Raw genomic sequence first — 27,423 nt, 5'->3', positions numbered from 1 at the left:
GGGGGAAATTGATCAGTTAGGATATAGGTAAACCAGTCTGCTGTTCAGGAAAGATCTGAGCTTACGTAACAATTTGAGAACTACTGGCATATAAATGGGGGAGGGGAGTGGGTGAGATCATCCATGGAAAATTGGGTCCGAGATGGAACCCTGGAGAAGCCCAACATCAAAGATGTGGGCAGAGGAAGAGGATACTGCAAATGAGACCAAGAAATAGAGAGTTAAAGAAGGAAACCCAAGAGTAGAGTCACAGGAGCTGAGGACAGTTTCAAGAATGAGGGATTGCTCAGTGGGTGATGCATTTATAAAACATATGCAAAGGAAAATTTATAAAGTGGGCCAACTTTATATTCAGTAGAATTCATTAAAATTAACCTATATATTTATCCCAAGGAAGTAACTATGTAGTACATTCTGGAAGACAAGTAGTTTGTACTTACTTGGGAGAGCAACAAACAAAAGATCGTTGGCAGTAATAAAAATGAATCACAACTGGGGCGCCTGGGTGGCTCAGTCAGTTGAGTGACCGACTCTTGATTTCAGCTCAGGTCATGGGATGGAGCCCCGCCTCCGGCTCCGTTCTCAGCAGGGAGTCTGCTTGAGATTCACTCTCTTTCCCTCTTCCCCTCTCCTGCTTTCTCTCAAATAATAAATAAATCTTTTAAAAAAATGAATCATAACTTTTTTTTAGATTTTATTTATTTACTTATCACAGAGAGTGAGCAAGAGTGCACACAAGCAGGGGGAGGGGCAGAGGGAGAAGCAGGCTCCCCGCTGAGCAAGGAGCCTGATGTGGGACTCCATCCAGGACCTGGGATCATGACCTGAGCTGAAGGCAGACACTTAACCGACTGAGCCACCCAGGCATCCCAGAAAAAGGAAACATAACTCTTAACAGTGAAACTGAGTTCCAAAATCTAAGAAATTCCACTTTTCTGTGAAATCTTTCTAGATTGATCTTAAAAATTCCACCTATTTGTTTTTTTAATTTATTTTTATCTATTTTTAAGATATTTTATTTATTTTTCAAAGAGAGAGCACAGCAGCAGGGGAGGGGCAGAAGGAGAGGGAGAAACAGACTCCCTGCTGAACAGTCACGCAGGGCTCCATCCCAGGGCCCTGGGATCATGACCTGAGCCGAAGGCAGATGCTTAACTGACTGAGCCACCCAGGCACCCGTTTTTGTTTTTGTGAGCATCCACTATGTGCTCATTACCCTCCTGCTGGTAAGCAAGATAGAATAGTACATGTGACATGAGCTCTATTCTTTCCATTTACCATATTCATCATACTCACCAATCCTTTGTCACTCTGGTTGTTTGGTCATAGGATTCACTGATGAGTTGTGACATAGATGTCCTCTGGTTTAACTAGACCAACGGTTCCCATCAAAATCACCAGAGGGACTTATTAAATACAGATTGCTGGCCCCATGCCTAGTTTCTGATTCAGTAGGGATCAGAGAACTTGCATTTTTAACCAGGAGATACCAGGTTGCCGCTCCAGCAGTCATACCATGAGAGAACCCTTTTACTTTGCCAGCTCTAAAGGTCTATTATCCCTTACTTAGCAAAACCGCATTACCTACACTCACAAATGGGTTTAACTCTCCATTATCTATCTCCACTGAAAATTCACTAAAGCCTAACAATGTTGTTGAATATGTAGACGTTATTTGTTGAAATCAAAGAGTGGCTTAACATTTTCAATCTTATCTTCTTACACTTTACTTCTGTCTCAGGGATGTCTGTATTGGGTTGCTATAGCTGCCAGGAGGCTCTCAGTACATCTCGCACTGCACTAAATACAGGAATTTAACATATGCTTTTTGATATGCCTTCAATGGAGTAGGTAGCATGTGATATTTTCCTGTTTGGTGATCATTATTTGATTTGATCGAATTTGATACAAACTCTTAAAAAAATGAGTATTTAATCTTGGTTCATTCTTGAACAGTGTTCTGAAGTCCAGGAGACCACACGGGGCAATCTGGTGGTCTGATAAAATGGAAATCTTCCTGATAATCAGGATATAAGGATATTAGTCTCAGTACTGCCATTGGCTTTATTCTGGCTGTAGAAGTCACTTAACCTCTGGTGGCTCTGGAAAATTAGGAAAATATTGACCATCTCAGATTCAGGAAGCATTAATGAAATGCCTGTTTTTTAATTTTATTTATTTGTTTATTTATTTATTTATTTGGCAGAGAGAGCGAGCACAAGCAGGGAGGGCAGCAGGCAGAGGGAGAAGCAGGCTCCCCGCTGAGCAGGGAGCGATGGGCTGCCGCTCCCCCTGCTTGTGCTCTCTCTCTCTGCCAAATAAATAAATAAAATCTTTTTTTTTAAAAATGCCTGTTTTAAAAATACAGGCTCTAGGAACCAAATTTAATTTCAAAATGGTATTTTTATAAGAATTAATTTTAGAAGTAAACAGTTTTCCACTAGAATCACAGGAAAATAAGTTTTGTTGCGTGGTTGTTGTTGTTTTTGGTTTTGCTTTAAAGAATCAGATGCTGTAGTTCAAAAATTGAATAAGTATTTATTGTTCCAGAAGGTACATTGCTTTTTATACATATTTCATAAATGATACAGGATTTTACACATGTTCAATATTTTGCTATTTGTTTAAAGGACTTTCCTCCACATTTCCCTCCCTTGCCTCCCACACACCCTGAAAGAATTTGCTCATTGCACTGTGCTGTTTCTTCTTCAAAACCCTGCACACAAACAGGACAGATGATTTAAAAATAATTCACATAACTTAAGAAAAATAAACGAGGGAAGGGGTTGAACAACTGGGGGGCCTGAAGGAAGGGGAGACATGCATCCTTTCATTCCATCATGCCAGTGGAAGGGGTGGTGGCCGGAGCAGAGCAGTGGCGGTCCTGGAGGGCCTTCAACCTCTGCAAGGCACCTGGAGTCTGGGTTTGTCATCGCAAGTGTTTCTTTTCATACACAATGATCCCCAAAAGAGGAAGAAAATGAGAAATAACCTCCTTGCCACAATGAGGGGGGCGAATCATGTGAAAGAAAAAGCCAATCGGCTGTGTGGCAAGCCTCATCATCCTTTCCATCCTGCCCCCACAGTAGTTAAAAACAGGATATTAGACACGGATTCCTTTGACTCTTCAAGTGCAGATGTCATCTGGAAATATGGTAGAAAATATTTTGATAGAGTATAAGATTAATTCTTCCTTCTCTCAATTTAAGATAAGAAAAAATAGGGTGAAGAGGGTAGGCTGAAGGAAGCCATAGAAATGTATTCCTGTATAAAGATAAATTGCACCCTTTGAGATCCACACACTTGATTTACAACTACTGAAGTGGTGGAGGTGGTGGGGCTCACAAACAGTGTGGAAGTGTGTGTCCTTCAAGATAAACAAAGTCTCCAGACAAGGCAGCGCCATCTGGGTGGGCTGGAATGCTGTCACACAAGCAGATTAACAGCAATGAAATTATTCTGGTTTGAAATGGCTAGAGAGCCATGATTTTTAGCCAATTTGTAAACCTTACATCTTCCTGATTTGGTAATACAGCTGAACACCCCCCTCCCCCTCTGATTTCAGTTATGGAGGGAGAGGGGAATATCAATAGGATAGTTAAATAAAGGAGGGAAATTCTGCCTCCTCTTAAAGATTAATTAGTAAAAAACAAAACAAAACAAAACAAAACAACCTCATGCAGTGTTGCCAATGATTCCTAGATACTGATCCAGAGCACTGGAATATACAGACATTGAAGAAGGTATTACGGGATAATCCAAAGTGTCAATTATCAAACAGTCGTAAGTTGGTTCCAACTCTTATATGGATAAAATTAGCGTAACCAACAGGAGTGGGTAGTTAGAAAAGGGGCATAAAGAGGAGAGATTCCTGGTCACTTTGCAGAGACTGGGTCCAATTTAAAATAAATGCTAATGGCATGGGCTCAGACTCTGTTTGCCACCCACACATCTTGAGGATTTGCTTTTCCGGTAGATTTATTTACTCCTATGTCAAAAATAAGAAAAGTTAAATTAAAAAAAAAAAAATTAGAGCTGAGTGGGGTGCTGGTGTGTTACTGTTTTGCTGACCCTGCAAGAAGATGCAAGAAAGGAACACCCCCAGCATCCTTGTCTCTTTATGAATCTCTCAACTACATAGTGCATCATTTTCATCCAGAAACTAAGATGCTTGATTAAGACAATATTCACTAAGCCCTTTGAGCTTATATTCCACAAAGCCTGATCCTTAGATTTTAATATTCCCTTCTTCCCTAAGATCCTTTTTGTTTTTGTTTTTTAAAGGTAAAAACCCTCTACCCTGACTTGGCTCCCAGCTTCCACCTGCAATGCTTTAATTAAAAAGGCAAGAGTTATAAACAGGTGTTCTTTCTGCCAGGTTTCAGAGGCTCTTTGCAGATCAATCTTTTTCACCAATTTGTCGAAGGGGCAGATGTACTTGTAATGGGTCTCTCAGTCTCTTAAGGTCCATTTCTGCCTAAAATAGAAACAAAAGGTGAGAAAAATTGGCTAGTGAAGCTTTCAATGATATTATTATCTCCTGAGAAAAGGAAATTGTCTTTTCTGCATCACTATGAATCACAGAAATCATCTCAATTACTCTCAAAATAAGAGTGCCTCAGAAGCAAAGGGCTTTAAAGGCCGAGGACAACAAAGGGAGACCAGAATGGAAGTCTGTCCCGGCAGCTTCAGCTGTCAACAGAGCCTCCAGAAAAGGCTGTGCTGTGAACACGGCAGGACTCAGAGGCTCAAGAACCTGGGGAGCACGTGACGCACCCTGACGGCGGCTCTCAAACCTTTAGTTATTCCTCCAGTAGTTGTTTAAGTTTTTCGCTTAGTGATTTTAAAAACAGGGATGTGCTGTCAACTGCAGCACTTTCAAAACTCACATGGGCTGGGACCTCACCCCTGTGGAGCTGGATTGTTAGGCTTCGGGTGGGGCTGAAGCATCTGTATTTTTAACAGCGCCAGGGATGATTTGATGCGTTCCCTCCAGTTGAGAACCACCACACAGAGCAACAAGAAGACAAGAGTCAACTTAGGCCAAGGCAGGAAGACTGACTAAGCCTATTCAAAGTACAACCTCTTGGTACCAATAAGGGACAGAGAAGAGCAACCAAACATTAAAGAGGATAGAAAAGCTTCTAGAGATTTTTAAAAAATCTCTAAAATCATGTAAGACTACAGAGAAGAGGAATAAAGATTTATTCAGCAAAATCAAAGATATCAGAAGGAGGCACCCGCAGAAATTTGAAAGAGGTAACTATTATGAAAAATAAAATATATCAATCTTTTTAAAAACAGCATCTTCTAGTTCAATAAACTCTGACTTGTGCCTGGCAAACATTTGCAGTAGTCTCTCTTACCTGGAGTTTATTTTTGCCCCACTGGTATCACACATTTTAGGTGGGAAATCTTTGGAAATTGTTGTAAAAAGATTTTAAAAAGAGAGAAAAGTAAAAATAGACAACTTTAAAGAAACAAAAAGAAAAAAGTAAAAATAGCTCCACAAATTTCAATATGCTACTGTTAATAGGATAGACAGGACCCATCATTTTTTCACCTGCTTGTGTTCTAAAACTTTCCAGAGAGGTGTCCATGCTAAAATAGACATTCTTATTATCTGAGGAATAATTAATATAGGAAGAAGAGGGTGTGATCATTCTTTCAGAGTTTACCCATTGAAGCACTATAGTTATGGATAATAGTAATACATTATTAGTAATAGTAATATAGTAACATATTACTATAGTAATGGTAATATATTATTTATTATTATTATACCAATACCATACAAAATGGAGCTGGAATTTATTTTTATTTTTGGAACACTTACCTGAGCAATTGCATCCTTGAGTTGATTATATTTCTCTAGGTCAAAACGTGACTTTTTGGCTCCTTTATGGAAAAATAATAAGTATTGTCTATCTCTGGCTTCTGGATAAACATATTCCTACAAATTAAAGGAGAAATTAAATTATTAGTCCTTAGAATACTAGCTTTACAAAATGAGCACTAACTGTTGATTAGGTTCAATATACATGCACACATATAAAGATATATACTGATAAATGTGCTGTGTTAAATATTTCTTAAACATTTTTTATTGTGAAACACACATGTAAGAGTACATAAAACAAAAATGTACATTACAATGAATCATCACATAATGAATAAGTTAATCATCACCAGATAAAGAAAATCTAACATTGCCAACAACCTGGAAGGCATCCTCCTGCCTCTTCTCTATTAGTAAGCTTTCCTTACTCCCAAAACTCATCACTATCTTGCCTTTTATTGTAATTATTTTCTTACTTTCTTTTTTTTTTTTTTTTAAAGATTTTATTTTATTTTTTATTTATTCATGAGAGACAGACAGAGACAGAGAGGCAGAGGGAGAAGCAGGCGCCCAAGGAGCAGGGAGCCCGATGTGGGACTCGATCCCAGGACCCTGGGATCATGACCTGAGCCGAAGGCAGACACTTAACCATCTGAGCCACCCAGGCGCCCTATTTTCTTACTTTCTTTACAGCTTTCCTACTTAAGCATGAATCCCCTTGAACTCTAATTTTAGCTTAATTTTACCTGTTTTTTTAATTTCATAAAAATGAAGTCAGACAGTAAGTATCGTGTATGGCTACTTTCACTCAATATGTTTGTGATAGTCATACTTTTGTAGTCCATTCATCTCCATTGCTATGTTATATTCTATTGTATGACTACATCAAAATTCATTTATCCATTTTACTATTGATAGACTTTTGGGTTGTTTCCAGGCTTTGCTATTATAAATAATGCTGCCAAGAACATTTTCGGGCTTCTCTCTTCTGTTGGATATGTATCTGTGAATGGAGATCCTAGATCATAAGGTATGCTTGTGTTCAAATTAGGAAGGGATATGAAACAGGCTTCCAAAATGGTGGTACCAATTATACTGCCATCAGCAGGATATGAGAGTTGCCATTATTCCATATCCTTGCCAATGCTGGGTATTGCCAGTTTAAAAAAAAAAAAAAGTTAGCCATTCTGGTGTGTGTGCAGAAGTACTACCTCATGGGACACCTGGGTGGCTCAGTCGTTAAGCATCTGCCTTCGGCTCAGGTCATGATCCCAGGGTCCTGGGATCGAGCCCCGCATTGGGCTCCCTGCTCAGCGGGGAGCCTGCTTCTCCCTCTCCCACTCCCCCTGCTTGTGTTCCTGCTCTCACTATCTCTCTCTCTCTCTGTCAAATAAATAAAATCTTTAAAAAAAAAAAGAAGTACTACCTCATTTTTCAAAAACAGCTGTACTGAGACATAAATCACATACCATACAATTCACCCATTTAGAGCATAATGTTCAATGGTTTTTAGGGTATTCATGAAGTTGCACAACCATCACTACAATCAATTTTAGACCATTTTCATCATCCCCAAAAGAAACCCTGTACTCTAATAGTCACTTCCCATATCCCTCAACATCTCCAATTCCAGGCAACTATTAATCTACTTTATATCTCTATGGATTTGCCTATTCTGGACATTTCATATAAATGGAATCATACAGCATGTAGCCTTTTGTGGCTGCCTTCTTTCAAGGTTCATCCATTTGTAGCATGTATTGGTACTTCATTTCTCTTTGTTGCCAAGTAATATTCCATTGAATGGATATGCTACATTTTATTTATCCATTAATAAACTGATGGACATTTGGGTTGTTTCCACATTTATGGCTATTATGAATAATGCTGCTATGAATATTCCTGTACAGGTTTTGTGTGAACATGTTTTCATGTCTCTTGGAGATCTATAGCATTTTCCTGATCACTCATGAGGCTGAGGCCTTTTTGTTTCATGTATTATTAGCCATCTGAATTTCCTTTTTTAGATGTGCTTATTCAAATCTGCCATCTTTTTCTATTGGGTTGTCTGGTTTTTTTTCTTACTGATTTACAGGCTTTGTTAATATATTCTGGTTATGGATCCTTTGTTGGGTATATGTACTACAAATATCTCCTCCCAGGCTGCTTGCCCTTTTAATGGTGTTCTTTAATAAACAGAAATTCTTAATTTTCTTAAAAGATTTTATTTATTTATTTGAGAGAGAATGAGCAGTGGGGAGGGGCAGAGGGACAGAAAGAGAAAAGCAGACTCCCTGCTGAGCAGAAAGCTCAATGCTGCTGGCTCGATCCCAGGACCCAGAGATCATGACAGAGCCAAAGGCAGACACTTAACCAACTGAGCCACCCAGGTGCCCCCAGAAGTTCTTAATTTTAATATACTCAAATTTATCATTCTTACTCTTCATGGTTAGCACTTTTCAATCTGGGTAAGAAATCATTCCCTATTCCACAGTAACTGACATATTTTCCTATATTATCTTCCAGAAGCTTTATTTTATTTTTTATTATTTTTTTAAATAAATATTTTATTTATTTATCAGAGAGAAAGAGAGAGAGAGAGCACAAGCAGGGGGAGCAGCAGAGGGAGAGGGAGAAGCAGGCTCTCCGCCAAGCAGGGAGCCCGATGTGGGACTCAATCCTGGGACCCTGGGATCATGACCTGAGCTGAAGGCAGACGCTTAACCGACTGAGCCACCCAGGCATCCCTATTTTATTTTTTAAAAAGATTTTATTTTAAGTAATCTCCACACCCAACATGGTGCTTGAACTTACAACCCTGAGATCAAGAGTTGTATGCTCTACCGACTAAGCCAGCCAGGTGCCCCTCTTCCAGAAGCTTTATTGTGTAACCTTTCATATTTAGATCTATAATCCATCTGGAATTAATTTTTGTTAATTAAGGATGTGTAAGGATGGGGTTGTTTCATTTTTTTTATATGGATATTCAATTGTCCCAGCACCATTCGTAGAAAAAGACTCTTCTTTATTTGCAGCACTATCTTTTTAAAATCAAAAGTTCATTTATACCAGGTCTGTTTCTACATTCTCTCATCTATTCCACTGGACTGTCTTTGTGCCACTGTCTCAATTATTGTAGTTTCATAAATAAAGCTATAGTCTTCCATATCCTGTATAGCAAATCCTCTTACCTAGTTTTTCTTCAAGGGTTTATTGGCTTTTCTTAATCTTTTACATTTTCATTGAAATTCTAGAAGCAGCTTATTCAAATCTCTTCCCCGCCCCATCCCCCAAATTGTTGGAATCTTGACTGGGATTGCACTGAATCAAACAGATCAATTTGTATACAACTGACATGTTTTAGTATTTATTTTTCTAGTCCATGAACATACTTAGAAGTTTCCTTTAATTTTGGGCGCCTGGGTGGCTCAGTTGGTTAAGCGACTGCCTTCGGCTCAGGTCATGATCCTGGAGTCCCTGGATCGAGTCCCGCATCGGGCTCCCTGCTCGGCAGGGAGTCTGCTTCTCCCTCTGACCCTCCCCCCTCTCATGTACTCGCTCTCTCTCAAATAAATAAATAAAATCTTTTAAAAAAAAAAAAGAAGTTTCCTTTAATTTTATGTTTTTCTGCATAGAGGTCCTGCACATCTTTTGCACAATTTACTTCTAGATATATTTAAAAGTCATTTTAAGTTGCATCTTTTAAAGTCTCATTTATAATTTTTTGTTGTTGGCAATTGATTTATGTATATTGACCTTGTATCCAGTAACCCTATGAAACTCACTTATGGATTCTAACCAAATATATATACATGTTTTTGTATTTTTTTATGTACAAAAATCTTTGAATAACATCAGTTTTCTTTCTTTCCAATCTTTACATTTTTTTCTTGCCTTCTCCTCCAGGGATAATTTATGTTTGCTTCTGCCTGGCATCTATGATCACTAGCAGTGTGGGATTACCACTATTTTAGGAATACCTTAGTCTAATTTATGGAATTGAGATGAATGAAGTTGGGCTATAGTTCAGAGAGAACCTACAACAGGTTCATCCTTATTCTACAATGGTAGCCATTAGAGGTTCCAAACCAACACAATCTCTATGGTTTTGGTCCTAGATCATCAAGTATGGCTCAGCTTCTTAGTCTCTCCATCTAACCCTGCTTAGTCAGCATAAATCCCCAGTGGAATAAGCGTACCTGACACCAGGTTCACCTTCCTGGAATTCTTCTTCTTCAGGTCCTTGCATGGTAATTTTTGCTATCTTATAAGTTCTCTAGTGTTTATAGGCAAATGTATTTAATGTTTTATCTAACTATTCTAACTTTTCCTAATGGGAGGATTGGTCTGATGCCTAGTATGTCATATAAGAAGCAGAAGTGAATATTGAGTTACTGATGATGACAATAATGGATTAATAGTAGCTAAAGGGAAATAAAAATTGAAAAAAAAAAAAAACCTGAATGTCTCACCTCCTAAGACATTACAGTCTAGTAGAAGGGTGAAGACATTATATGTGAATAATTATAATACAAGATAGCATAGGATGAGTGAAATCAGAGGCACAATGTGCTACAGGAATTCAGAAGGAGAGTTCTAAGTTGGCTGTAGGGAACTGGCCAAAGGTTCATGAAAGATAAGCATTTAAGAAACCTTGAAATATAACAGGTAGAGATCAACAGGGAGAACTCTCCCAGTTGATAGAATGATGGGAAGTTAGGAATGAAGTGGTAGAAAACTCAGGGCATTTGGGGGAATAAAGAATACAATTTGATTTGTTTAGAACACATAGTAAGTATACTGTAGGGAACTGACAGACCTGTGGAGAAGACAGAGAGCAACCAGTTATGAATTATCAGGCTAAGGAGTTTGGACTTCAATCAATAGATAAAAAGAACCTATTAAAGGCGTGTGTATATAAGGGACAGGAACAGGGAAGAGAGGAGAGAGAAGGAAAGAAACAAAGACAGACAGACAGCAAAGCCATGTCCAGAGCTGTGATTAGACATGACTCATCTGGTTGTTCAGTTCTGTTGAGCATGAGCCAGACATGGGACTAGGTGGATACTCTGGGCAAACAATGGCAGGACATGAACCGTTTATTGTCTCTCTTCTCTCCTAGACAAGTTTGGGAGGCCCAGGAAGGTTAAATACCATTCTTGGGCTTTCATTTTCTCACACATAAATAGGCCGTGACCAGTGGTCTAACAACAATAGAAACAAAATGCCTATGTCAATCGCAGCCATATAAAAATATGAGAGAAGCAATTCTCAGCTTTCTTTTGATACCTAAGAAAATAGAAAAATGTTCTCATGTCTCACTTACTGCAAATGTTTTTTATCAAGGGAAGTTGGATCTGTGTTCGTATCATACAGATAATAATAAGTGATAATAAATCCTTCTTACTTTTTAAAGTGACACAGCGATTTTCAAGCTACTTTAAAAGTAACACTGGCAACAAAAATTAGTTCCAGATACTGATACTTAGTAAATGAGTCTTGGCTGCTAGAGAATAGGCCAGGCATATAAAGTGATTAGATATCTATAATTTTCATCTCTCTTCCATGAAGCAAAAACAGTAACAAAGAAGCCTACCTATACTCTTAGCATACTTAGAAATAGCCCAGAGTTGAGTTTAACTATTTGATTAGTTATCACCAACTTTCCATTCCAAGAATTCAAAAAAAACCAAAAAGCTTGAGACTACCCTATCCAACTATTAAATTAATTACACAGTACATAAAAAGCCAAGCCAACTTGGCTGAACAAGCTATCCTGAAGCAGATCATTCTTCTCCCTTTGCCCTCTTATTCTGTAACTTAATGTAAAATATTTTTTTTTTCTGAATTTAATGGTTTATATGGCTCACTTTATAGTCTGTGAGGTTCATGAGGTCAGGAACCCTGATTTACCTCCCTACCTTTAACACCTAGAATAGGGCCTAATACACAATTAGCATGCATGTGCACGTGTGCATGTGTGTGTGTGTGTGTGTGTGTGTGTGTGTGTGTAGGATAAATGGGTACTTAAAGGGAACTGGCCTTAGAAAGAATACAAGAGAAAAGAGAACTACTTTGACAACCAAAACTTCATTAGCATCTCATTAAAAGTTTCTAGAAGAGGAATTCTTACCTGGCGTGTCATTACAAAATATGCATACATTGCCATGGCACTTCCGTAAGTGATAAAGTAGGTGACTGGCTCCATGATGTCCCAGGAATATTCCCACCAGGTAAGCCGGGCCAAAATGCCAAACTGTGTGGCCATGTAGGCAAGTCCACCCCATAGCACCAAAGTGGTCCTCTTCTCAGCTTTTCTACTAATCTCAATTCGTACCTACAGGGCACACATAATCAATCAACAATATGGCATTTTGACAGAGAACCAATTTTAAATTTAAACTGTTTTACGTTCATGGAAGAAATAGGGCTCATAATCAAGACATGTTAGTCTCCATTCTAGTAAACGTAGCTTGTCTGTAGTTTTCACTGAATATTTCATAGGAGTAACACTTTTCTTAGGACACTTGTGTTTTATGTTTCACCCTAGAAGTAGATGAAAATATGGTGAAACTACAGAAGTAAGTCAGTGTCAACAACTCTTCATCCAACTACACAATTATCTTTTTTGAGGGAGGGATATGAAAACATGCCAGTGTTCTCTTAACTGTAGTATACAAGATGTAATCTATCATCATTGTTTACCCAAGGAGTCTGCCAGAGGGCAGACAGTACAGTGAGTCAGAGCATGGACTCTGGATTCAGAACAGCTGTGTTCAGGCCCTGATCCGAGTATCGTCGTCAGTGTCACTACAGAGTTATTCTGAGGACTAAATAATGGAATACAGGTAAAATACTTGCACAATTCCCAGCACACAGTAAGTATTCAATAAAAGATGACAATTATTTTGTTATAGCTGGTACATTAAAAAAATGCTTTTTTACATCTTGAAAATACCGAATTTAAATCTCATTCTCCTTCACAACAGTTCAAGTTTATCACATTTCTAATGGTCTTAAATTTAATGAGAACAACCTTGAGATACAAGTTCATTATTTTTAAAGAAATGAGAAAAAGCACAATATGAAGAGTATTTGTTCCCTTTCTTAACCTGATAGTCTAATTCCTTACAATGAAAATATTTGCATCATCATTAAAAAATAAGAATGACACATTTAGTATAAAACATCTGGAAAAATGTGAAGAAGAAAATCAATCATCATCCTACCACTCCATTAGCATTTTGGAATATATTTCTTCTGACATTTTTCCTGTGGTTTACATATACATATATATAAATATGCATAGCTATATGCACACCACATTTAAAAATTAGATCATAGTATACACATATGTACATTATTTTATAATTTACTTTGCATAAAATATAATAAGATTCTTCTATTGCATATTAGGTCTATATAATCATTTTTAACAGCTGCATAACATTCCATATAATATTGATTCTTAACTTGGCCAAAATCATTATCCACTACACACATAACTTTTCTCAATCAGTAATTATTTCAATTTTTGTTGCAAAGGTGGTAAATCTGGTAAGGGCAGACATTTAGAGCTCAAAGTCCTATGCCCATTATGAAGACTCAAAACTATTCCTTCTTAAGTTTTTTCTTAGCTTTAATTGGACTTTTTTTATGGTTCAGACCCCAAAACTAAAGGACTAGTTTGACTGACACAACTCAATTACCAAAAAAGATGGGGGAGGGGGGAAGCAAACATATATGCTCTAGAAAATTACTGTTGCAGAGGAAAGCCTGAGATTTGAATCGGCACCTTTTCCAGGGGAGCCAGTTGCTCTTTGAGATCCTCTAATCTTTCAATAAGCTCCCTTTCCTTGTTTAACTGGTGCTGCTCGATGCACAGCGTGGTGTACAGCTGCTGGACGAGTGTCTTTACATCATTCAGGGTTGCTGCGTTTTCATGGCTTAAGAGGTCTGAAAAAAAGGGGTTACATTTTTTAAAAGTTTGCCTTAGATAGAGCATTACTATTCCCAGGGTTATTAGACAACAATAAAAACAAGACAGATTCATTTGCTACAGGGACCCCCACCATCAGTGTTCTACTGAAGGAAAGTGATAGTTCCTTTTCAAAAAAGAGGTATCTACAAATCCTAGAAAGTCAATTCATATTTAGGCAACTTGAAAATTTTGAAGCCAACATCTACTGTTATATGCTTGGAAGTCAAAATGCTACAAATAAGGTTACAAATAACAATAATCTTCATTAGATAAAAACAAAAAATTTTAGGCAATAGGTTAAAAACTAGTAGAGAGGTTTAGAATCAATCCGATTATCATGCTTATCAAAATGCTTATCTATAATTTATCTGTGGTCCTGCCATTTTAATTGGTGATTGTTTTCCTGTTTAACACAGAAAAAAATACACAGAATATCAAATTTGCAAATACAAAGGTATAAATAAAAATACAATTATCCTAAAACTCTTACGCTCCCATACACCTTCCCCTTAGCATACCAACTTTTATTTATCCCTGTTGGGAAAAGACACAGAACATAGCTGTTTAGGCCTCAATATCATGTTTGAGAGGGCATTAAGTTAAGAGAATGATTGAAAGGGTAAAAGATTAAATTCTTTGATTCAATATCTTCTTCTGTGAGTAGCATGTGTTTCCAGAGATCTAAAAATTACGTTTTGAAAAGCTAGTAAAAAATCAGCTATGGGGCACCTGGGTGGCTCAGTCAGTTAAGCGTCTGCCTTCAGCTCAGGTCATGATCCCAGGGTCCTGGGATTGAGCCCCGTGTCGGGCTCCCTGCTCAGTGGGGAGCCTGATTCTCCCTCTCCTCCCTGCTCATGCTCTCACTCTCTCTCTCAAATGAATAAATAAAATCTTAAAAAAAAAATCAGCTGATCTCAGCTGTCAAAGAATAAAAACAAAAAGCACAAAAAAGAAAATTTTTGTTTTAAAATCTTATTAGCCTTAAATGTGACATTTTGTTATGTACAGCATAAGGTCACTCATCCAAATCAAAATAAGCCATAGTCATAATTAGCCATGTGTTTAAACTTTTTTCAAGGATGTCCTTTAGTACAGTTATCACAGAAATTCAATCAATGAAAAATTCAAGTAAGGGCAGCCAATTGCATTAGAGAAGAGCTGATATAGTAAAATGGGATATAGCACCTAGCATAGTATCTTGCACACTTCAGCAAATGTGTGCTGAGTTAATGGGAACAGACAAAAGAACACTTTGAGTTCTAAAAGTCATCTATGTCAACAGGGCCTTCTTTGTACTGAAGGTGTAGCTCACATTTGCATATGGCTTTACACTTTCCAAAGTTACCAGAAGAGGAAGCTGCACTCTAGAAGGCATAGCTTATTTGGAATGTCACAGTGAGGTGGTAGAGTCCATGTCTCCTGACCCCATGACAGGAACTGAGTCATAATGTTGCTACTAGATCAATAACAATATTTCTCCTGAAAGCTTAATCCCCTTTCAAAAAGACAATTCCTTATCAATTATCTATGGCTAACAAACTCTCTACACATATATTATTTATATCATGTTATCCTCACAATAACAGCATGAGTAAACTTGGCAGCCAAAATTTATAAATGAGGAATTTGAATCCTAGAGATAAGATTAACAAATGTTTTTGTACTAGGTACTGATCTAGTCACTACAGAGGGAAAAAAAATTAAATATGAGAAAAACTAATGATGTAATGTATGGTGATTAACATAACAATAAAAAAGTTGTAACCTGAAAAAACAAAAAACAAAAAAAAATTAAATATGAGGTGGTTGCTCTCTTTAAGGAGGTCTCATAATAATATTCACAAAGTTGCATAGCTAGTAGGAAATGGACAAAGATCATCTGGTAATCCAATGACTTTCCTATTGAATGTTTTCTTTTTCCATTTTAACTTTTTTTTTAAAAGATTTATTTATTTGAGCAGGGGAATGGGGGGAGAGACAGAGGGAGAGAGAAAATCTCAAGCAGACTCCACGCTGAACATGGAGCACAATGGGGGGCTTGATCCCACAACCCCAAGATCACAACCTAAGCTGAAAGCAAGAGTCAGATGCTTAACTAACTTGAGCCACCCAGGTGCCCCCATTTTAACTTTCAAAACTGTAATTACTGTATTTGCTTAGAAGTCCAAGGAAGGAAGGGAAGGAAGGAAGGAGGGAGGTAGGGGAGGAAGAAAAGAGGAAAGGAAGCAAGTAAGCAAAACTAAACAGAATCTCTTCTCTTCTTTTTCCTAATGAAGCATGGACATGTTAATGACCAAGCATGTACAGATAATCATAACCTGAAAATCTATAAAATTGGAAATCAGGCTTGGAATTTTTTTTACAAAAAAAGTAAGTCTCTATTAGAATATTGTTCATTGAAAACTTGTTAGTTTAAAAAATTAGTATTTGTATTACAGGTTCTGCTGTGTAGAACATTATTTTTTATATCAATCTTTTCTTTTATGGCTTCTGGGTTTTATGTTATAGTTAGAAAGTTCTTTCTCAATCCAAGGTTATAAAAATATTTCTCTTTAGATTGTCTTTCAGTACTTTTAATATTTTTCTTCTTCAAAATTTAAATTTTTGATCCACATACCCTTTGACACAGTCTTCCACTTCCAAGTATTTTTCTTACATATATACTCATAGACTTCCTAAGTGACACATATTCAAGACAATTCAACACTACAGTATATACTATAGCAAAAGATGAAAACTACATAAAGGTCCATCAATAAGTTTCTAGATCCTTTCTTGTCTTTCTCCCTTTTGTGTGTTGCTGATTTTCTTTAGTGATATATTTGGATTTCTTTCTCTTTATTCTTTGCATGTTTATTAGTGGCTTTTGATATATGGCTACTATAAGGTTTGTATATAACCTTTTCTGCATACAGCAGTCTATATTAAGTTGGTGGTCATTTAAGTTTGAACCCATTCTTTTCTCCTCCCCTCCCGATGTTTTAAGTATATGTTATTACATTTCATATCTTTCTTTTGGTGAGGTGCTGGACTTTTTTATGAAAATACTTTTTTACTGCTTTTGTGTTTTCTGCCTTTTATTCTGTCACTTTTGGTCTCCCCGTTCCACTTTAGTATTTCTTGTAAGGCTGGTTTGGTGGTCATGAATTCATTTAATTTGTCTGGAAACTCTTTACCTCTCCTTCTATTCTGAATGATAGCCTTGCTGGATAGAGTATGGTTGGCTGAAGATTCTTCCCATTCAGCACTTGGAATGTATCATGCCTATCCCTTCTGGCTTGCGAAGTTTCTGTTGAAAAATCTCCTGCTGGCCTTATGGGTTTTCCCTTGTAAGTTACTGACTTCTTTTGCCATTTTAAGAATTTTTTATCATTAAGTTTTGCAAATTTAATTACAGTATGTCTCGGTGTGGATCTGCTTTTGTTGATTTCGATGGGAGTTTTATGGTGCCTCCTGGATCTGGATGTCTGTTTCCTTCCCCAGACTAAGGAAATTTTCAGCTATTATTTCTTCAAATACATTTTCTGCCCCCCTTTTCTCTCTCTTCTTCTTCCAGGGGCTTCTATAATACTTATGTATTATTATGTTTGATGGAGTTATTGAGTTCCCTAAATCTATTCTCTCTCGTTCAGCTCCATTGCTTTCCATTACTGTCTTCTAGGTAATTAATTTGTTCCTCTGCTTCTTCCAGCCTGCTGTTCATTGCATCAAGCCTGTTTCTAATCTGGTCTATTGCACTCTTCATGTCTGATTCCTTCTTAAAGATTTATTTATTTATTTAAGAGAGAGTGTGAGGGGGAGAAAGAGCATGAGGAGGGGGAGGGGCAGAGGGAGAAGTAGAAGCAGACTCCCTGCTGAGCAGGGAGCCCGATGCAGGGCTCAATCCCAGGATCCTGGGATCATGATCTGAGCCGAAGGCAGATGCTTAACGTACTGAGCCACCCAGGTGCCCCTGTCTGATTCCTTTTTAACTCTTTTATCTTGGTAGTAAGGTTCTCAATGATGTCTTCCATTCTTTTCTCAAGCCCAGTGAGTATCCTTATGATCACTGCTTTAAATACTCCATCAGGTGTGTTACTTATATGTTTTGCTTAGATCTCCAGCTGCAGCATTCTCTTGTTCTTTCATTTGGTATAAATTCCTCTGTCTTCTCATTTTGTCTTAGTCTCTGCCTGCTTCTCTGTGTTACAAAAGACAGTTATGTCTCCTGCTCCCTCTTTGATGTAGCCTCTTCTCCCCCGTTTTTTTTTTTTTTTAAGATTTTATTTATTTATTTGAAAGAGAGAGTGAGAGAGAGAGAGCGAGTACAAGCAGGGGTAGGGGCAGAGAGAAAGGGAGAAGAAGACTCTCCTACTCAGCAGGGAGCCCAATGTGGGGCCTGATCCCAGGTCCCTGGGATTAAGACCTGAGCCAAAGTCAGACACTTAAATGACTGAGCCACCCAGGCGCCCCACTCTTCTCTCCCTTTAGTTGTGGAGTTTGTAATGTCAGTCTTTAGGTTGATTTCTGGGGTATTTTGGATGATTTGATAGTTATCTAGTTGTGTTCATGGGAGGAGGTGAGCCTAGGGTCCTCCTCCTCTACTGCCATCTTCCTCAGAATCCACTCTTACTTCTTCAGCTTCATCTACAATTGTACAAGGTCTCAGTCCTATAATAAATCTTTTATTCCACAATACTTATGTGGTTCTGCTTCCTCAGTTGAACCCTGACTGATATAAATACTATGTATGTATGTGTATATATATGCTATTAATTGCATAAAAAGGGAAAAAGTTATGCATTCATATTTTCTTACAAATGCATCAATAATATTTGTCAGGAAACATAGGAAACTAAGAACAGTGCTTGCTGGTACAGAAGGAGCAAAGGGTAGATGTGGAACAAGGAAAAGAAAACTTTTTCCCATACATTCTTTGACTTTGGGAGTTAAAACTTGTGAATGTACTATCTATTCTAAACAAATAAAAAAATTTAATGTGCAATCACACACCTTCCAACAGCAATGAAAAAACCATGAAATGATAATTCAAAGATCAATCTCACAGATGTCCAATTACTAAAGCCCCAGTAAACTCAAGAGAATTGGCTTTATTTTGTTAGATTTTCTTGTCAGGAAGAATATGGTTCCAAGGTATTGTCATGGTGGAGGAAAACATCAACCTCAAACCATTGATCTGGGAAAATTTGCCCACATATTTGGAGATGAAATTATGAGAGAAGATAAATCTGCTAATGGCTTAACAACAACACTTTTGGATGATTTGTGTATGCTTCACTAAAAATGCAATTAGATATTTATTAATGTTTCTGCACATGTCATCTCTGCCAGGAAATTAAGGTACAGAAAGACAAGGAGGTATGTTAACATAATGGGGATTAAAAGTCTTTTTAGCTCTACTAGAATGGTTTGAGAAGGACTTTGGTTGAGTCTCTGATAAAGTATTTGTTACTGTTTGTATTTGGTTTGCCTGTTCAACTGTTTCTTTCAAGTCATTTACATCATTAAGAGAGAAGCAAGGTCTCCAATATCCTCTGGATGGATAAATGGGGAAAAGGGCTTAGTGGTGCCAATCAAAATGATTCTCCTTAGCACAACAACTCTGAACAACCAGTGACTTAGATTATATTCTCTTCCTCCCCAATACTAAGTGGAAGGTAGTTAATTACTACTTCAACATGGACTGAGATAAAAGACCTTTTGTACTCCCTTTCCATATTCCTCCCTCCAATCTAGATTTAGGTTAGGTTTAAAATAATCTAATTGCTAAAACAGTTACTCTTCTCATCCTGCAGTGGGCAGAGGGCAATCCAGCCATACACAGCTATGGTAATCAAAAGAATGCAATGATGCTTACAGCTAGCCTTAGTGCTATGACCTGCCCCTTGGTTTTTTCTGCCTCTTCCCTTTCAATTTTGGGCTTAGGTACAAGGGTTGTCAACACTTAAGTATCCATAATACTTATGGACTGTCAATCCCACATAAATGTTAAATAGGCCTTTATTAGATCCTCTATCAATAAGCCCTTTATCCTCGGTGCCTGATGGAAGTGCATAAAGTTCAGGTTTACTGGTACACAACATACAGCATTTTTAGCTCTAAAGTGCTATCCATCAACAGGGAAATGAAAGGGACACCTGGGTGGCTCAGTCGGTTAAGCGTCTGCCTTCGGCTCAGGTCATGATCCCAGGGTCCTGGGATCGAGTCCCTCATTGGCCTCCCTGATCGGTGGGGAGCCTGCTTCTCCCTCTGCCTGCCACTCGCCCTGCTTGTGCTCTCTCTCTCTCTGACAAATAAATAAAGTCATTAAAAAAAAAAAAACCACCAGGGAAAAGGAAAATAGGAGAGAAGTAAAAGGTAAAGGCGGGGTGAGTAGAAAAAACTTTCAAAACTTAAAAAACTGTCCTGGAAAAGTTCTCCTTCATTAACTCTTTTATTAGATTTGTTCCATCTGCTCCATGTATATATAAAATCCTAGTGTTCCTCCTCATCATCTGATACCTGAGCTCTAGTACCTTCAATTTCTTTTCTGTTTAGCCTTTTCACTAAAAAGAGTTCCAATGTGGGGAAGAGGAATATGCCTATTCATCTGGATGATTGCCAACCTTCTCAAATACAGAAATTCAAACTGCTCTCTTGATGCAGATGAAAAAGAGTGGTAACTTGGATGCCAGCAGTATCTTCCTCACACAGGGAAAGGAACATAATATGGTGGAAACAAAATTAAAAACTATTTTATATATTATCAAAAGAAAATTATTTTCTTTACTATGTTTTTTTAAGATCTTTTTAAAAAATTTTAATTCCAATATAGTTAACATACAGTATTATATTAGTTTCAGGTGTACAATATAGTGATTCAACACTTCCATACAACACCTGGTGTTCATCATGACCTGTTTCACCAATCCCCCCACACCCCCTTACCTCTGGTAGCCGTCAGTTTGTTTTCTTTAGTTAAGAGTCTGTTTCTTGATTTGTCTTTTTCCTTTGTTCATTTGTTTTTTCTTAAATTCCACATGAGTGAAATCATATGGTATTTGTCTTTCTCTGACTTATTTCACTTAGGATTATACTCTCTAGCTCCATCCATGTCATTGCAAAAGGCAAGACTTCATCCTCTTTAATGGCTGAATAATATTCCATTGTATACATATATACACCATATCTTCTTTACCCATTCATCTGTCGGGGGACTCTGGAGCTGCTTCCATAATATGGCTATTGTAAATAATGCTGCTATAAACAAAGAGGTACATGTATCCCTCTGAATTAGTGTTTTTGTATTTTTGGGGAAAATACCCAGCAGTGCAATTACTGGATCATAGAGTACTTCTATTTTTAACTATTTAACTATCTTAACTATTTTTAACTGGCTGTACCAATCTCCTTTTTCTCTACATCATCACCAACACTTGTTCCCTGTGTTTTTGATTTTTACTATGTTTTAAAAGTTTGGGAAAAAGTGTTTATGGACTTAAAACAGTATTATTCGAGCTTCTGTGAGAAATGGTATCTAATGGCATAATCTCTCATTGTCTAATAACAGAGGTAAGAGAGCTATGATGTATGAAAATATTTTAAATACTGGAAAGATACTTTAGGGGCGACTGGGTGGCTCAGTTGGTTGAGTGACAGACTCTTGGTTTCAACTACGGTCATGATCTCATGGGTCTTGGGATACAGCCCGTGTAGGGTTCTATGCTCAGCAGGGAGTCTGCTTGAGATTCTCTCCCTCTGTCCTTCCCCTGACTCATGCACTTGCTCTCTCTCTCATAAATAAATAAATCTTTTAAAAAAAGATATTTAAAATTTTACACCAGTGCTATTGAGCTTACCAAATTTCACATTTCAATTTACAATTATTCTATGAATTATAGAGTTTTGACCCTTGCAAACTTAATATTCTTTTTTTAAAAAAATTTATTTTTAGGTAATCTCTATATCCAATGTGGGGCTCAAACCTATAACCCCAAGATTAAGAGTTGCATGCTCCCCCAAATGAGCCAGCCAGGTGCTCCACAAACTTCATATTCTAACTGACATCTAGGGAAGCTGAGTAGTATTCCACAGTTCTGAGATGTAGATAAAGCAAAGAGTTGTTAGAATGATGAACCGATTACCAGAGAATCAAATATAATATCTCCCCCTTTCAGTTTCTACCTTTACTTTCCCTTATAATAATGCTATTTAAAAACCTAAAACATTCATTTCTGCTTTAAAAACACAGTATTAGACGAGGTGGTTAGAATTAGTGATTGATTAAAAGCCTCTAATTTTGGACAACATAATATATGTAAGCTTACTGTCCCGCTTATTATACTTTATGTAAGGATGTATTAGTGAACTTTTAAAATTTTACTAATAGAAAATCTAAATAGAATGAACTCTCTAGGTAATTCACATACACACACAAAATACTCCTAAGTAGAATGCCCTCAAGGTCTACCCAGTTTGTCACAAATGGCAGGTTTCCTTCTTTTTCACAGCTGAATAATATTCCATTATATGTATGTACCACATCTCCTTTATCCATCCATCTGCAAACAGACAATTAGGTTGTTTTCATATCTTCACTACTGTGAATAATGCTTCAGTGAATATGGGAGTGCAGGTATCTCTTTGAGATCCTGGTTTCATTTCCATTGGTTATATATCCAAAAGTGGGATTACTGGATTCTATGGTATTATGGTATGGTCAGTCAAGGGATGCCAAACTCCCAATTGTAATATGAGTAAGTTCTGGGGATCTACTGTACAGCATGGTGACTATAGTTAACAATATTGTATTGTATACTTGCAATTTGCTGAGAGTAGACCTTAAGTGTTGTCACCACACACACACAAAGGTAATTATGTGAGGTGACAGAGGTGTTAATTAATCCTATCGTGGTAATCATTTTGTAATATTAAAGTGTATTAAATCATCACACTGTATACCTTAAACTGCTATAAATGCTATATATCAATTATCTGTCAATAAAGCTGGAAAAGAAAGAGCAAATTTAAAGAACAATAACAATAACAAAAAACTGAGTAAACTAAGGCCTGTACTTCTGTTATTTTAAAGAGAACTTCTAGTCCAAAAATCAGGGAATAAAGAAAAACATATCAGCATAGCTGGTATGTAGCTAACAATCCCTGGGTCTATATATATGTTCAGTTATTCCAATGTAATAAAGTCTGGTTCAGTAATGTCTTACTATTTAAAGGATACTTTTCCATTCTTGCCGTATTTACTATACTTTTTCTAAGCTAGTTCCATTTCAACTAGCTTGCATGTGGAAGAGAATCTGGCTTCTGAACAACCAAAATGCTACCGCCTTAACTCACTTATTTCACTCAACACAGAACGACCATCTGAGTCAATGGAGGACACAAAATCACAGTGCCTTCCATCTGAGCATTAACAACAAAGAGGAATAAGAAGAGTTCAGGGAACAGATTAGTCACTTCTAGTTGGCTGGGAGTCAGAGCAAGAAAGGACTGTTAAAACCTTCATGGAAGAGCCGGCCTTGACGATTTTGACACGAGGAATAGGTTAGGAAGAAAGAAAAAAAGGCACCTTAGAGAAAGGTGAGCAAACACTGAGATGGCAAAGAATGGCCTAGTTCAGAAAAGAGAAAAGGAATAGAGGACAGAGGAAAAGTAGACAACATGTAAGAGGGAAAGAGGAAAACTTTTAAAGTAGATGTGGACCAGATTTTGGAGGCATTCAATATTTAGGCTTTCACTGAGAACATTTTCTACCTTAGACACAATTCTCAAAAGCAGAATTGAAAAGAAGGGACGTCCTAGGAGGCTGGTGATAATGGAAGGGGCATTAACAACAGCAGTAAGTGACAATAAGATCAAGGGCAGAGAGAGAAAAGTGACCAAAAAAGACCCAAATCAAAGGCTATTTTAGAGAGCTATCTAGCATCAGTACTGTGCAGAGCCATATTGGAGTCTGGGATAAAAAGAGAAATCAGTAATACCGACTGCCTTCATTTAAATTTTTGATATTTTGTTCATCATGGGTTTTTTGCATTAACTTTAAAATAGTTCATTAAAATATTATTTTAATATGGACAGGGAAGTCCATAATATATTTTTAAAAGATTCCCCCTGCAATGTTATTAAAATAATGTGACTTTTAGCTTGTATGGAAGGAAGGATGTTAATTTACGTAGAACATTCATTTATGTGAAAGAGTAACAATATCCAATACTAAAGCATTCTGGTATCTAGGCAGAATCTAAGTTTCAGTCAGCGTACCAGCCAAGTACTCAAGCGTGAGGTAATCAATGAGCTGTTCAACTGAAAGAGTTTATCTGGATGTAAGACTTTCAGTTTCTTTGATTATTATCTGCTTCTCAAGGTTATCCAAAGAAAAGCAAAGTTCTTTCCAAAAGCCCTTCCACATTTCTCTGGCCTTATCAAGATTACTTTTTACCTCTCTTTGGTGGTCGTACATGATATGTTAAGTCATTAATGACCAGCTTAAAGTCGTCAAGGAGTAGGAGGTCTATCCCTGTAGAGGCAGCAACTCGAACGCCATCTGTGAAAAATTTAAATGTAAAAATTTAAACTTGTCATATGTCCATAATTATTTGAGAATGACCAGGAAAAAGCAATCCTCAAAATCAATTTTAAAAATTATATCTTCTCTTTTAAATTCCAGTTCACTTCTGCCTCATCCCCAAGTTCTATGCTAAATAAAGCTTTTATTATCTGAGGCTTTTTGCTTTGGTGATCTCAAGTCCATGAAGATTTAACAATATACTCTTCTAACAGAACTTTATGAACAAGTAAAATAATTACAAAGATCTATAGCTGTTAATTGGAAATCTAGGGTTGCTGGGAGAGCTGCATGAATGTCATATATCTATCTGTGATGGAAGTTTGTTGAGTAAAAAACACAATGCTTTCTAATGTATGTACTTCTCAGTATAATTACTGGTTAGTTGCCAGTAATTTGGTAGGGACAGATGATAGGGTCTACTAATTATATTACTAGATAAGATGAAAATTAAGTATATTTAAACTACTTAAAGCACAGAAATGTGGCAAATTGTTAACAACTGGTAAATCCAAGGGTAAATAGGTACTTCCTATATAGTCTTTTATGTTTTCTGTAGGTTTAAGATTTTTCAAAGAATGGGAAAAAATTGTAAGGTATTCAAATAAATAAATAGGACAGATATCATGTCAAATGGGAATTTTTAGTGCCTTATTTCATTCTTTTCCAATCATATATGTCTTTATTTTGTAAATTTTCATGTGAAAGACAGAAGATCGAAAAAGAAGTCCTTAACACTTCATATCCCCAGAGATAAGGGCTCAACTACTAGAAAAATTTATTTTATGCCTAAAGTAATAATAAAAGGTTCAATAACATGTGATTGACTCTTCAGCTTTGCCCATGGCATTATATGTGAGGTGCTTCTGAATGAGACTTTTTGTGTATATACAGTCCTAAAATTGAACAATTATACTTTGAGAACTGGGAGACAAATCACTGTCTCTCCTGACATTTGCTAAGCAAAAAAAAAAAAAAAAAAAAGTGTTTTAAAGTTAAGAGTGTGGGATTCTTTTGCAGTGGGGGGTGTGTGTGTAGAAGTGGTCAGGGGTGAAATGAGGGTTGGGTGGGAATAAATAATGAATGTGACTGTACCTGGTGAATAGATTGCAACTCTGTCAATTCCCCGATCCTCTTCTTGCAGTTGTCGTAAAAACACACCAACCGAGTCTGAGATAGGTTTGAGTGTGAACTGGCAGCGTTCACGCCGGGACGGTAGCCTCACAGATATCACAGGTAACCCGTTTTGATACACCACTGTCACATCTGAATGAAAAAGACCCATAATCATATGATAAATAGATTCCATTATAAGTTAAAGCTACATTATTACTATTCTTATATAGGGTCTATTATCAATGTGGTTTAAAATTTTTTTTTTTTTTTTAAGATTTTATTATTTTGACAGAGAGAGAGAGCGACAGCGAGAGAGAGAGAGAGAGCACAAGCAGGGGGAGTGGGAGAGGGAGAAGCAGGCTTCCCGCTGAGCAGGGAGCCTGATGTGGGGCTCGATCCCAGGACCCTGGGACCATGACCTAAGCTGAAGGCAGACGCTTAACGACTGAGCCACCCAAGCGCCCCTAAAATATTTTCAAAGGTTTAAGAATATGTCCTTTAGCTTTAGTTGAAGGTTATTCTGGGAACTGGCTTATGGAAGATCAATCATATGGGTCACACAATTCACTTTTCAGGGGGGAAAAAAAAAAACATGCAAAGGATTATCTTCTAACTAGGTCAGAGAGAAACTTTCCCAGAAATTTGAGGTAAAGATTTTGGTATTGGTGAATATAAACCCCAGTTCTACTCAGGAAGATTTTATTAAGTAGCCAGAGATTGCTGGGCCAGGCTTCATAACCTGTAGGAGGTGGCTCTTAAGAGCCACACCTTTCAAGAATCCCTGGGGAATAACATGTGAAAATACATTAAAAAGTGAGACCCTTACTCAAGGACAGTCAATTCTTATTTAGGGTATAATTATTATTTCCAAGGTGCTTGGTAAGTAAGTATTCTCTTATACAATATGAATATATTATGATATAATCAAAACAATTCTTTTTATGTTCTCTTGAACATCATCCTGAGGTCAGCTAGAAGCCAAAGCTCAACTATTTGGGATTTTCTAACAAAAGTCATTAAAGGAAACATTATAATAAGCTATGAAACTCAAAAGATTTTCTATATTACAGCACAGAATTCCTATTTCCTTATCTTTTTCCTCAATAGTCTTGATTGACAAAGCCTTAGTCACTAAAACAAATGTCAGAATAAAATAACTCTTGAAATAATTTTTATATGAATTTTTAAATAAATAAATTCTGAACCAGAATTTTTTACATGAGCAACCAAGCATTTATTTTTATTTTTTTATTTAAACATTTTATTTATTTATTTATTTGACAGAGAGAGAGACAGAGAGAGAGGGAACACAAGCAGGGCAAGTGGGAAAGGGAGAAGCAGGCTTCCCGAGGAGCAGGGAGCCCAACGCGGGGCTCGATCCTAGGACCCTGGGATCATGACCTGAGCCAAAGGCAGACGCTTAACGAGCCATCCAGGTGCCTCACAACCAAGCATTTAAAGATGGTAAGTTAGCACTAGCCTGTAAAGGAAAATAGGCTTTAGAGGCAAATGTGGGATGGAATCCTGGCTTTTTAACTTTGGGCATAGTATATAACTTCTCTGAGCCTCATTTTTTTTGATATATAAAATAGATTTAATCCTTAACTGACAAGAGTTGTCTCGAGGAATAAATAAAACATTTAAAACACTTAACACATGGGGCACCTGGGTGGCTCAGTCATGATCCCAGGGTCCTAGGATTGAGTCTCATGTCAGGCTCCCTCCTCAGCGGGGAGTCTGCTTCTCCCTCTGCCCCTGCCCCCACTCGTGCTCTCTCTCTCTCTGGATCACTCTCTCTCTCAAATAAATAAAAAAATGTTTTAAAAAAATAAAACACTTAACTCACTGCTTGATAGATACATGATAATGTTTATTAGCTTTTAAGAATCAGAAGATACATTCTATAATGTTTCTAAGAATTCATAC

The 27,423-nt window shown here is 37.2% G+C and overlaps 1 protein-coding gene across 1 annotated transcript in view; it reads right to left on the bottom strand.

Moving 5' to 3' along the window:
- Nucleotides 1–2,509: 2,509 nt before the first annotated feature.
- The window catches only part of MCU (mitochondrial calcium uniporter), a 198,774-nt gene continuing 173,860 nt past the window's right edge, over nt 2,510–27,423 (bottom strand). The window contains exons 3-8 of the mRNA XM_032423978.1: nt 25,477–25,647; nt 24,256–24,360; nt 13,635–13,795; nt 11,973–12,176; nt 5,837–5,953; nt 2,510–4,477 (exon numbers count right to left, since the gene is read on the bottom strand). Coding sequence (XP_032279869.1) covers nt 4,400–4,477; nt 5,837–5,953; nt 11,973–12,176; nt 13,635–13,795; nt 24,256–24,360; nt 25,477–25,647 — 836 coding nt within the window. The 3' untranslated portion in view covers nt 2,510–4,399. The remainder of the gene's footprint in view (nt 4,478–5,836; nt 5,954–11,972; nt 12,177–13,634; nt 13,796–24,255; nt 24,361–25,476; nt 25,648–27,423) is intronic.

Source organism: Phoca vitulina, unplaced genomic scaffold (genome assembly GCF_004348235.1).
Source record: "Phoca vitulina isolate PV1807 unplaced genomic scaffold, GSC_HSeal_1.0 scaffold29, whole genome shotgun sequence".
In the NCBI taxonomy this organism is placed as follows: domain Eukaryota; kingdom Metazoa; phylum Chordata; class Mammalia; order Carnivora; family Phocidae; genus Phoca; species Phoca vitulina.
The sequence above is the reverse complement of the archived record's forward strand: the minus strand, read 5'-3'. Positions and strand labels throughout refer to the sequence as shown.